General features: G+C 61.4%; 1 protein-coding gene across 3 annotated transcripts in view; it reads right to left on the bottom strand.

Annotated features, from left to right (window-relative positions):
• Nucleotides 1-13,140, bottom strand: part of NFIX (nuclear factor I X) — a 96,487-nt gene extending 83,347 nt beyond the window's left edge. For all 3 annotated transcript variants that reach the window (XM_029216304.1, XM_029216303.1, XM_029216306.1), the window contains exon 1: nt 13,029-13,140. In XM_029216304.1, the coding sequence (XP_029072137.1) occupies nt 13,029-13,055 (27 nt within the window). In that variant the 5' untranslated portion in view covers nt 13,056-13,140. The remainder of the gene's footprint in view (nt 1-13,028) is intronic.
• Nucleotides 13,141-13,170: the final 30 nt, after the last annotated feature.

Below are 13,170 nucleotides of genomic sequence, written 5' to 3' on the forward strand. Positions count from 1 at the left end.
GTCCCATTGGGGCGTTAAGCCAGTGTATGCGTATAAGCTGGCGGTGCCTGGGATCCCGGTCGGGGGCGCCTGGCTAGGGCACTCTGGCGACCGGGGTCTGAGCCCCTGTGCAGGAGCGTGCTTACGTGCAGTGCGTGCGCGCGGCCGAGTGTCCGCTGGGGCTTTGGACCTGGGATTGCGCCCGCCCGGGTGCCCCGTCGGGGCCGATGCGCCGGGGTGTGCGCATGTGCTTGCCCTAAGGGTAGCCACGTGCGCCGGGGCCGCCGTCGCCGCCAAGCCGAGCCAGGATTTGGCCCCTGAGCGGGCCAGGGGGCAGGGCCCGCCCGCCGCCCGGCGGGTCTCAGCGGGATGTCGTTGGAGCGGTGTTGGTTTTGGCCGTGGCAGCGCTAATGGGGGAAGCCCCGGGGAGCGGGGCGGGGGTGGGGTGGGGGTGGTGGAACAAAGAAGGGGAAAGCGAGCTGCAGAGGAGGAGGAAGCGCCCTGGAATGCGGAGGGCCCTGGGGAGTAGGGGTACAGGGCAGCCCGAGTCTCCCGGGCATGGCTTGGGCCGAGGGACTTGCCTGGCAGCCTACGGCTTGCCACTCCCACCCCACTGTGGATGGAGACGGAGGTTTTGAAGACCCAGGACTTCTCTGCCTTCCAGAACCCTGGCCCCAGCCAAAGGCTCCTACATATGGAATCCAGCAGAACCGCAGGCTGCAGCCACCGCGGTCCAAAAGGAGCAAAGTAACATTTGGGCTGGAGGGCATGGCTCACATTTCCTCAGGTGAAGGCAGACAGTGTGAGCCCTCTTACGCAAGGGGCCAGGAGGCCCCTTCCCCTGTTTCTTGGCTGGGCTGCTTAGAACCTCAGTTTTTCCCATCTGGGGAATGGGAAGGGAACTCCCATGGGGGGGGCAGAAAGGGGAGTCTCAGATGGATAGGAGTGGGTTGAAAAGCAGTGAGATCTGTTTAAATGTCGCTTGCCCCTGGGGGCCTGGCTGAGTAATTCCTGCCACCCCACTTCTAGCCTCATGACCTTGGCACGTGACCTTCCGGCCTGTTTCCTCATCTGTAAAACAGGTTACTCATACCTGCCTCATGCTGAGAGGGTTACAGGAGGTCACGTGCACCCGCCCACCCACTGCCCAGGCATAATTGCTCGGGAGTTGGTAGCTGTTATTTTTATTGTGAGGAGTCTATGGCTGTGACAAGCTGTGACGCTTGGTGTGATCGCGTGAGGCTGGCTGTGTGTGTGACTGTGCCGCTGTGTGTGTGTGCGTGTGTGTGACAGGTTGTGTGTGAGACTGTGCGTGGACGACAGATTGTGCCGGTGTGCGGCGGTGCCTGTGACAGGCTGTCACTGCGCGACAGACTGCGGGTGGCGGGGTGTTGCGGGTACCGACTGTGAGTGGAGATGAAGCGGTGTGTGGGGCTGGGACCAGGGGACCCCCATAAACCTATCTCAGTGAGGGTCTGGCTGACAGTGAGATGGGGAGGCTCTCAGGGCCTGGGGGCGGGTCAGTCCAGTGTCCTGTCCAGCCTTGGGCTTTCTATTGTCCAGCGGGATCCCATCTGCTTACAAACCTCAGGAGGGGATGGTTCAGAGGGACCCTGTGATGGATCTTCCCCCTCCCACACTGTGTCAGCTCAGATGTCCACCCCCCATCTTCTTGCCTGAGTTTGGGGAACTCCAGGAGGCTCATCAGGGACCTCAGGGCATGGAGGACCCCAGGCCTGTCTGGCTTCAGTGAGGGACACACACCCCAAGCCTGTTTCCCACGATTTCCCTGAGCTCCAGGCCTGGGCAGGGCTGGTGGAGACCCAGAGAAGGAGGGATTTAGGGAAAGATCAAGAAAAGCCAGGAGAGAAATGGAGGGAGCGGGGAGAAAAACAGAGACCTCCCTGGGAACTGGCAAACCTAGAGTTGCTTGGGGTCGGGGTCTCCAGTCAGGGTGGACACCCATCAGGTTTGCAGAAATGCCAGATGACACCTATGAGCACTGCTTGTACCCCACGCCTCATGCTCAGACCCCGCTATTAGGGACTCACTCCTCCCTTCAATGATTCCAACCCAGGCACTCTTCTCATCAGTGTGGGATTCTGCTTCTCACACCCTCTGGGCCCAGCGCCTCCTTCTACAGTTGGAGAAACTGAGGCTGAGAAAGGGGAGGGGACCCATCTGAGCACCCACTCATGCCCACGAGACCTGAGAATGCAGGACTCCAGGCTTCGTGGCCATGCACTTTCCCAGTGTGGAAAAACCTCACCAGCTGGAAAAACCCCAGGGCCTGTGGGCTGGGGGCAGCACACTCCAAACCCTTCCCTCCCCCCTGGGTGTGTCAGTATGTGTGTGTTGTGTGTGTTATCAGTGAGCGCTATGGTCCTTGCCTGTCATGTGTCTGGTGTCGCAAGCTACAGCATGATGTGTGTGTCCCTCTGCCGGTGCGGGCCTCTGTGTGTCTATGTGTCCGTTCAGGGCCAGCCCCTGCCAGAGAGAGGGGAGAAGCGTCGAAGCACCCCCCCACCCCCACCCCACCCCCGAAAGTGTGTCTTTGATACTTGCAGCCTCGGCAGCGAAAAACAAGTTTCCACAGGGCCGCCTTGGGCTGAGGCCAGGCCGTCCTCAAATAACATTTGAAGTTACTTAGCAAACTTTGTTTAGTGCCGAGAGAGGCGGGCAGCGAGCTGGGGTTGGGGGGGGGGGCAGTAAACCGGTTCCTCCGAAGTCCCTTGTCCCTCTGGGGGCACGAGTGCCCAAAGTGGGGCTTGATTCCCCCACCCCTGGCTCTGGACGGGGGGAACAGAAAACTTGAAATCCTGGGGACGGGGGTGACTTGGGGGAGGAAGGGTTGGAGCACCCTACAAATGAAGCCTTGCTTTTCCCAGTCCAGACCCCCGGCTTGCACAGAAATGCCCACCTGGTCTCCCAGTGGCCCAGAGGCTGACACGAAGCCCCGGGGCCGGTCAGAAATGGGAGAGTCTGCACTTCTCCGCCACCCCCTTCCTGCAGCCCAGCTCTGCCAACCTCGAGGCTGGTTGCACGAGCTGGCTCGAAGCATGTTTCCCCCTCCAGACACACACTCACACAAGCACCCAGAAAGCCCCCCTCATGCCCATATGCTCGGCCCCCCAAACTCTCTCTTCCAGGGTCCCAGCCCCAGGCAGCAGAGGCCAGAGAGCCAGCAATGGCGGGTTTGGAAGTGAGGTTGGCGCCTATGGGAGGGGGAGGGGGAGGAGATGCCAAAAATGGTGAGCCATTACAGGGAAGCAGGCGAGAGAGCGAGGAAGCGAGCAGGGAAGATGGAAGCCAGGCGGGCATCCTCGCCGAGCTCCAGGATGCAAAGGGGCAGCGGGAAAAGCAGCCCGGGCCCTTCCAAGGAGTAGGCATGGGGGACAAGTCCCAGGTGGCACGGGGCGGGCAGGGGGCCGGGAGGTGCCCAGCGTTCCCCCACCCCCACTCCAAGCTTCAAGATGGAGACTGGCAGCAGCAGCCGCTCGGCTCTGCCCAGGCATGGGGTGGGGGTGGGGGGCAGGCAGGGTGCCAAACCAAATGCCACCAGGCTGGGCACGATGGTTGCCAGCCAGCAGTGCCTACCCCACTAGCCCCAGCCCAGAGCCCTCACACCTGGAGTTCTGGGGGTGGAGGGAGATGGGGACCTAGTTGGAAATCGGGGGTCCGGCAGACAAAGCCAGGTCCCCAAGACCCTACAAAGATGGCACGGCCTGGCACTGCCAGGGTGACAGGCTGGGGTAAAAATAAACTGGACCCGCCCCAAGGGAGCTAAATTGAGGGGCCCAGGTGGAAGTGCCACTCCGGGCCACCAGCTGCCCCAGCCCCACCCCCCAGCTCAGAGCGGCACAGTTGAGAGTGCCCGGTGCCCATTGACGCCCAGTTTCTGTAGAGAAGAGGCGCCGGCCATCTTGTCCCCAGGTCTTAGGCGGGCAGCATACGGCATATCCACAAGTACGGCTCATGGATGACCTCAGACAGCAGCAACAACAGGCTGTGCGCTCCGGGCAGACGGTGGGGGCAACCATGCTAAGTCACGTACCCCTGACCTCTGCACCGCGCCCCCTTGCAGAGGGCAAAGGGCCTGGGAGGCCGCACTTGAGCTGTGGTAGAGCAACAGAGTTGAAAGTCAACACCGAGCCGAGGCCTCCCAGACCACCTCTGCTAAAACCACAGCTGCCCAGCACTTCCGAGGACCCTACTGTTCTCTTTTCCCCATAACACCCAGCGCTGTCTCAAGTGCTGGACCCTCCCTTGTTTATCGGGTTCACGGTCTACCCTCTCACCGGGGCTGGCACCTCCACTGATTTTGCTCCTCGCCGAGCCCCCAGGGCCTAGAACAGGCCCTGGCACCCAGGAGGTGCTTAACAAATATTTGTGGAAGGAATGCACAGGTCCCTGGCTGCACCCCCAGCACGAGGGCTTCGGCTAGGTGCCCAGCAATGTGTGGGAGAGGGTGTTGGGCCCTGCCAGGAAGGTGAGGGCAAGCCTGGCCAGTGGGTGTGCAGAGGGGATGAGATAACCATCCACTCTCATTCTGAGCCCTGGACAGAAAAAGATCTGAAGGTCAGAGCAGTAAGGACGGTTCAAGGGCCAACAGCAGGGACATACTTCAAATGGGGGTATGGAGGCCTAGAGGCCCACTCCGAAATTTGGTAAAGGCCAGAGAATAAGCTGCATTTTTGTCCCATCAGTAGGATTTAGGATGGTGGCAATCAGAGAAGAGGCTCAGGCTCCACCACTTTCTAGCCCTTGGCCTTGTCCCAGGGTGCTGCTTCTCTGAGTCTCAGTTTTTCATCTATAAAATCAAGCACTTACTTCACATCAGGCACTGTTTTAAAGGACTCTGGATAAGCCAACTCCTTTCTGATCCTTACCACAACCCTGTGAGAGGAAACTGAGGCCCAGAGAAGTCGAGCAACTTGCCCAGGTCACACAGCTAGTGAGTAGCAGAGCCAGGATTCAAACCCAGGAAGTTGGCTCAGAGGCCCCATTCCCCTAATAATGTCCAAATGTCCCAAATGCCAACAGTGCCAAAGTGGAGAAACCCTGCCCTAATATACTGTCAGACACACACATGGGCACATGCTAACCCTTGCCACACCCGCCTCATGTGGAAGGATTCAGGGAGACAAGCTAGGAAGGCACTTAGCACAGGTCGAGACACAGCGAGCACACAGCACACTTTAGCCATTGCTGTGAATTTTAGGACAAACGCTCATTCACTTATTATCCCACAAAACGCTTTCTTCCTGTATGATTCCACCAGTCGTATTTCTCCAGAGCCAGAAATGAGGAGTCAACGGCCAGAGGATTAATGAGACAACCACACGGAGGAAAAGAGTCTCAGAGGTCAGCCTCGCCTCCATCCTGGACGGTCTCGATGGCTGCCAGAAGCAAGACTGTGAGACGGGGGCCCCTAGCCGCTAGGCCCAGAGGGCCCGGGTCTCCTGGGCATGGGTGGGCATGTGGCCTCCCAGGAGTATCCCCCAGGCCTCTACAAACCAGCACAGGGACTCAGAGCTCCCAGTTCCCTCAGGAGAGGCTGGGGTGGTTGGATCTGCAGCTCAAAGACAGCCAGCAGGGCCAGCAAGTAGAGGGGAGGTACAAGGAGGGCAGGTCTCGCCTCTCAGGTGCCATTTCCAAGCAGGGCCAGGTGTGGCCCAGGTGTGAATGGGTGTGTGGGTGTGACCCTCGTCCCTGTGTGCTGGAGCAACATGGGATTGTGTACATGCCACACCATCTGCACCTGGGCTTGTGTGTGTGTGTGAGAGGTGGGGGGCCCTGCATTTGTGACAAAACATGGGTCCTAGTAAGCAAGACACTGAGATACTGTGTCAGCTGGACTCTTGTCCGTGTGTGTGTGTGTGTGCGTGCGCACGCAGTGGGTGTCAGGGGTTAGCTGGGCCCATGTGTGTAACTGTTGACATTGGGGGCTGGATCATTATGTGTGGTTGGGGCCATCCTGTGCACTGTGGGGTATTGGGCAGCATCCCTGGCTTCCACCCACTAGGTGCCAGTGGCAAACCCCCCTCCAAGTGTGACAACCAAATGCTTCCAGACATCGCCAGGTGTGTGTGTATCACCATGTGTCTGACAATGTCACCGTGTGCATGTGCCGTGTGCTTCTCACCACGTGTCTGTGGGGCCGTGAGCTCCTGTGTGTTGGGCGGTGGCAGTGCCTGTGTCTGTGCTGTGTGTCTCACGGTGTGTTACCGTGTGACCATGTGTGCCCCAGGGTCTGCACCCACATGTGTGTCCCTGCGTGTGTAGCACGAGCCTCTGTGTTCAGTGTGGCGGGCATCCCTAGGTGTCTGGGCGCGAAGGCGAGCCTCTGTGTGGGAACGCCTGTGTCTGTGTGCTCCTGTCTGTGTGCTGTGCCAGGGTGTGCCGTGCCTGTGTGACAGCGTGATTCTTTGTGCCTGTGTGTGCCAATGAGAGTGTGCGACTTTGTGTGAGATGGACCCGGAATAAACCCCCGAGATGATTCTACTGAAGCCGACATTTGGACGGACCCTCCTGGATGATTCGGCCCCCACCCCCAGCTCCTGGCTGCCCCGGACTGAAAGCCGCTTCCTGGGGCCGAGGGGGTGGGGTGCGCCTCTGAGCTGCCCCTTACTCCAGCTAGGCTCCTGAAGATTCAGGTGGGCACAGACCCCACCCCCCACCCCCCGCCCTTGCCCCATCTGTGCCAGGAAGGCTGGCCCCGAGCTTTCAACCAAGGGGGCAGGGTCCTCGGCGGCGGTGGTGGCATTGCCCCCTACCCACTGCTGGACACCAACCCCAGCTTCCCTCAGGGTGGGGCCCAGTGGGGGGAGAGCTCCCCAGTGCAACCCCGGCTTCCGATTGGCTATGGAGCGCCGCAGTGCCCGCCACCCGCCTCCCCCTCCCCGCTGGCGCAGCCACATCGGTAGTGATGGCAAACGCAGCTTGGCGTTCTGGGCACAGCTGCGCCTCACAGAGGCCTGCCAGCCCCACCAGAAGCCAGACACCCCAGCTCCGTGCCCCCGACCCCTCCCCACCCGGCCGCCCGCCCAGCCGGGCAGCATGGTCACCCCGGCCACCGCTCTCTCGGGCTGCCAGGCCCAGTCCACCCAGCCCCCTCGCCCACCAGGCCTGTGCCCCCTTGGCCAAGCCCGCTTGGGGGCCCAGGCCCCTGCACGCGGCCACTCCCGCCCTCAGAGGGGCTCCTCCAGAGGGGGGGGAGGCAGCAAGGAAGGGGGGCGGGGAAGGGGGGAGCTAGCCCTTCTTTTAGTGAACGCGCCCAGAGCTGGAGCCAAAAATCGAGGAGGAGAGATATTCAGACGGAGCCAAGATGCGTTTGGCAGGAGGAGAGAGAGAGAGGGAGCGAGGGAGCGGGAGGGGGGGAGAGAGAGGGAGGAAGGAGAGGGGGGCGGGGGAGCAGGCAGGGGGCCTCAGTTTCCAAATCCGCGCTCTCAGGGCCTCGGAGGGACAGCGGGCGGCACGGAGGTGTGGGACCTGGGGCAGGCTTGGCCGCTGGGGACGGTAGGGGGCGGTGGGCTCTGGCCCACAGAGACAGCCGGACACCCCAGCTGGCCAGGCCAGGACGGACACAGGCAGAAGCCAAGATCAATGTGCGCCGGGCAGACAGAGGGAGGCCTGTGGGCGGCCCAAACACACACCCGCACCTCGCCACACAACGGGCTTCTGTCCATGCCGGGCCAGGGGCACGGGTGGGGCCCACAGCAGGGCCACCATGGCCGCCCGACCTCATGGGAAGCCTCGAAGAAGCCAGCCTGCTCCCAGACACTAGCTTGGCCGCCATGGTGGGCACTTCACAGGGTGCCAAGAGGCCAAGGGAGGCCAGGGAGAGGGGCCCATGTGGTGAAACACATTGATGGTCACAGGGACAAGCCCGGGACGCACAATGCCATGGGGGCGATACCTATAGGCGCACGCATTGACACAGGTATGTCAACACAACAGGCCGCCATGCACGGTAAGGCACACGGATACAACGCTTGTCACGACGATCAGACACCCAGAGGATTCGACGATTTGTTTAGTGACATACCACAGCGGCACCGTGACACAAAGACCACATCAGGTATCCCGACACACATGGTGACACACACCACCAACCCCACCGTCACCCGAATACGCAGAGACGGAGCTTGGAATGGCCCTCAGAGACACCAGGCCGCATCCAGTGACATACCGTCCGGAGACACAGGGACATTTGGAAAGGGACCCACACACACGCACAGCCACACTGCCGTCCTCGGGAAAATGGTGGCTCTAAGGCTCACCATGCCGACGAACACACATGCGAATCGGGGAGTCTCCCCTGGCCCCTTCGCCTCCACATCCAGGGTTTTGGGGGTAGGAAAGTGCAGACACCCCCTCCTTTTTCCCACCTCAGCTAGGAGGGACAGGAGCCCCATCCTCAGCACCGCGTTGGAGGGAAGCACGGTTGTCCGGGCCTCCTCACCCTCTGTCGGTCCAGCTGGAGGAAAGTGTGAGACCCCACACTTGCACTTCAAGAGCAGAGGACAGGAACCAAGCAGACCAAAAAGGCCAGGCTCCCAGCGGGTTGGAAGTAGAAGCAGGTGGTCAGTGCGGGGGGGATTTCACTGTCAGCCACAGCTGCATGCCCACCCCCTGCACATACCTGAAACGCCCACTTGACCCTGCCAAGTGACCACGTAGGGTCCCACACATGCATCCTGTCCCCATGGTGGTCCCAGGTGACAATGCCCTGACGCAGATGCAGAAATGATTCTGGAGCCATGCAGACATCTCTAAGGTCACCACTGGGACCCACCCAGGTCTCTAGGCTCTTTGCCCCACTCACATTTGGGCACTCATGTGCACAGACACTCCTGCACGTTCTGGCACAAGGCCTCAGAGCCCAGCCCCAAAGCGGGCCTGGTCGAGGTCAGGAAAAGGGCCAGGGCAGCCAGAGCCCCCAAGAATGGCATCTGGTCCCCACGGGGCAGCCCAGGCCTTGGCATTCTCCCTGCCCCCTCCCCTACCCCTACCACCACCTCTCCCCGCCTTGCACCCCTGCCGTCCCCTACTTGGCCTACAGGACCCCACCTAAAGGAAAACCGCTGGGCCACGAGCTGGCCTCTTCCCTTCCGAACTCTTCTCTTGCTTCCTCCTCCAGACAGTCCATCTGCATTTCTACGGTTGGGAGGTGCCTGACCCTGGCTTCCATCCCTCTGAAGCAGCCTACCCCCCGGGGCTGGCCTAATGATGATAACCAAAATGACACGTCATTCCTTTTCTTGAGCACATGCTATGTGTGCCAGGCATGACACTGAACCTAATCACAGCATGAGAGGTAGGTACTATTATTGCCCATTTTGTTTTTTAATTCGTATTTATTTTTTTATTGCCCATGTTACAGACCAAGAAAGTCCTGTGTTTCAGGTCACAGGATTTAAGATGCAGAGCTGGAGCTCAAACCCTGTGCTGTCTTATTTGCAAAGCCTAACACTCAACCTCTGCTCCCACAGCTCCACCTGGGAGCCCTTGAGGCCACACAAGACATTCTTGGCTGGGCCAGGACCCGTGGCTCCAGCCCCCAGAGAGAGGGGAGCCTCTTGCCCCCATGTTAACTCAGCAGAGCCCTCGGCTCTGAGCTCAGTCTGTCCAAGCTCAACCTAACCCCAGGCATGGCCTACTCTGTCCCAGCTCGTGGCCACACACACCTCCCACCCCAGCAGCGGACATGAAGCATGCAGGGCCAGAGCCAGAGAGAAAATGTGCCATAAAAAGGAGGCCCCTGCTGGTGCCGGGACAGGGAGCAACAGCTTCACAGGGACAGAGGGGAGAGAGACCCAGGGAGAGAGCTGGGGGGGCATCAGGGAGGCCCCAGTCCATTCCCCTCCCCTGAAGGAGTGTGTATGTGGCTGCGTGGAAACAAGGGTACGTGAACGTTCCACTGCTCCCGTGGGGCCATGTGGCGGGTAATGTCGGTGAACATGCATGTCTGTATACACACCCAGGTAAGCCAACAGCCTTGTGTCCTGTGTAAAGGTATGTGCCCTTGGGTCTGTGTAAGTGTGGGGGTGAACACACACTTGAGTCAGCCTGTATTTGAATGTGTCTGGACGGTATCGCTGTGTCTCCATGCGTTTATGTCGATATACATATCCCATCTCAAGGGGTTTGTGTGTATGTGCCAGTGGGGAGAGAACACAGGTCCACCGTTTCCTGTGTCCGTAAGTTCGTCTGTCCATGGCCGAACTTGCTGTGCCTGGACATCAGCATAAACATGTCGTTCATGTCCTCATCTTGGCGGCAGCGGTGGTGTATGTGTGTGTCCACATCCTGTGTGCCGCTGTTTGTTAGGGGTGCGGGGCCATCCATCCACCCCTTTCCCCTCCACCGAGGACTCAGGCCCATGGCTGCAGTGGGCTCAAGCAGCTCCAGCAAGCACCCCGCCCAGCCGCCCTGGATTTCGATGCTTTTTCCAGAAGGAGATTTCCCCCCACACCCGCCCTTCCCCCTCGCCCACAGTGCCTTTCCCCACCAGGGCCCCGCTGCTCCAAGCTCGTTCCTGCTCAATCATTTATTGACTTTAAAATCGAAGCCAATTCTGGTTTGAAAAAAAGAAGAGAGAGAGAAAGAGAGACACACACACCACACACACACACACACACACACACACAGAGGCCAGAGAAGAGACAGAGTCCGAGACTCAGGGGGAGGGGGGGAGCAGAGATGGGGCCAGAACCAGAATCAGAGAGAGACAGGGAAAGACAGGGACAGTCAAAGATATAGGACAGAGAGACGGATGGAAAAGGGGCAGACAGAGATAGAGGAAAAGACAGAAACTGGCAGAGCAAACTATGGAAGCAGAAAGATTTATAAAAACAGACTAGCTCCCAGAAATGTGGCCGTCAGGAGGGGAAGGCTGGACCCTGCTGACCAGCCAACAGCAGCCTCCTGCCCAGAGCTGAGGGGCTCAATCTAGCGAGTCCGTGCCCCCTTCTCTCCCCCGACGCCCTGTCATACTCAGGCCTGAGCCCTTGCTCCCTTCGAAGGTGTCAGAGAGCCAAGCGCTGGCCATCACCCTGAGTCTGGGGGCTGCCCCAGCCCCTCCCTAGTCTTGTCACCAGTGGATCAGCTGGTATTTTCTTTCCCAAGGTCTGTGACATCTGAAGAACCAAGTTCTCACCCAGGCTGAGGAAGAGGGTAGGCCAGGGAGCCGAGGTGGCGGCTGGTGGGCCAGGGGCCGCTCAAGCATGAGGTCTTGGTCCCACTAGGCCCCGAATACCAGCCACATCAGCCAGCCAAATGTGGCACCAAAGGCAGCCACAGCTCAGACCCAGCTAGGTGGGTAGGGTCGTCATGCGGGGGCCCAAGATGGGTGGCCGGCCAGTCAGAGGCACAGATATGGGGGTCCCCCACACCGCCATAGTGGCCAGAGTGCCTGCTCACACCTGCATGCACACCGTGATACATACGTGCGCATGTGTACCTCACCAACACATACTCACATCCTATACAGGAAGACCCTCACCCTGGGCCATACACGTGTCCATACACACAGGGCTGCCCACGGCTGATCCACAGGACCACAAGCAGACCCCCGAGATTGACTCACACACACACTTGCATCTGTGGATACGAGAGTGTGGTGTGGGCATTCTGTATGTTACGCGGGGGGCTGACACACACCCCTGACATACCCTCTAGCCCCTCGCCATTACTACACCCACATAGCAGCCATATTCACATGGACTCCCACTCCCAGCCTGGGCACACTTGGCACACAGCTGGCAAGGCTCAGACTGGCAGAGGGGACAATTAGGACCCAGGCCTTGCCTAGAGACTCCCCCCACAAACGCAGGCCCTGCTGGCAGGCAGGGCTAGGAAGCCCCCAGGTGTCGCCTCTGCGGAGTCTGGGATGCCAGCTATAGCGTGGCCCAGCAGACAGCGCTACCAGGGCCGCTGTGGGGCTCTGGGCAGCTTCTGTGCCCTCTCAGAGCCAGGAGCCACCACCGGAGAGGGTGGGGTGGCAAGGCAGGCATCCCCTGGGCCTTTGCCGCCTGCAGAGCGCGGTGCAGGGAACTTCGCTGGAGGCGGGACGCGCTTTCGCAGCGCGCCAAGGTCGGCATAGCGCCCGCGGCTGACCCGGCGGCGTGGCCCCAGCACCGTCGGCAGTGTCCGCGGCTCCCGCCAGCCCCTCCCGCCTCCGGGCAGCGGGATGGGATTCCCCAGACCCGCCTGGTTCACCGAGCGGCAGCCGGGGTGGCTGGGGCCGGAAAGTTTGCGCCGAGGAAAGTTTTTTTTTTTTTTGGGGGGGGGGGGTCGCCGCGGCTGCGGCGTCCAGGGTCGGCGAAGAGGCGCGGCCAGGGCTGGCAGCCCGCCCGCCCCTCCCTCCCCTCCCCTGCCCCACAGAAATTTGGGAGCCCCGCCATTTTCTTAGCCCCGCTCCCATGTGAGGCCTGAACAAAGACTTTGGGGAGACGCCCGGGCTGCTCGGCCCGCCCGGGGCACCCCGGCGGCACGCAGGGGCCACCACCACGCACGCCGGCCGCTGCCACCCTCGGGAACCGCTGCGCCCGCCCCAGGGAGCGCCGCCAGACACAGTCCCCGCACTGCGCCCTCGGGACCACCCCCTGCCACTCTGTCATCCCGCAAACACTGCCAGCGGCCACGCTGTCCGGGTGCACGCCACAGTCGCCCACAGGTCGGCGGGAGTCCCGCTGCCCACTGCACCCCAGTCGAGCGCGCGCGCGCGCACACACACATACATACACACACACACACACACACACACACACACGCACTCCCGCTCCGCGCTACAGGGGCAGCGCCACGCACGCAGCCGGCAGCCCCCGGAACCCCCAACAGGAGTCTGCCTCCTGGCCAGGGTCGCACGCGCACGGGGGCGCCCGCACGCGTGGCCGGACTCCCCACCGTACGGCTTGCACCCCTCGGCCGCCCGCGGACTCACTCCCCCCAGCCGCCGCGCGCCCCCTCCGCCCTCCCGCCCGCGCCGCCGGCCGGCCTCCTGCGCCCGCTCCCCTCCCGGGTCGCGCGGGGGCGGCGGCCGGTACCTGGGTGAGGCAGTACGGGGAGTACATAGCTGGGCGCCCGGGCGGGAGCGCGGCGGCCGGCCGCGGCGAGGGGAGGCCCGGCAGGCGGCGGCCGCGCTCGGGCTCCGGCTCTGGCTCGGTTCCTCCGGCCTCCGCCGCGCTG

The sequence above is a fragment of the Monodon monoceros genome, unplaced genomic scaffold, assembly GCF_005190385.1.
Source record: "Monodon monoceros isolate NGI ecotype Baffin Bay Population unplaced genomic scaffold, NGI_Narwhal_1 Super_Scaffold_12, whole genome shotgun sequence".
Classification (NCBI taxonomy): domain Eukaryota; kingdom Metazoa; phylum Chordata; class Mammalia; order Artiodactyla; family Monodontidae; genus Monodon; species Monodon monoceros.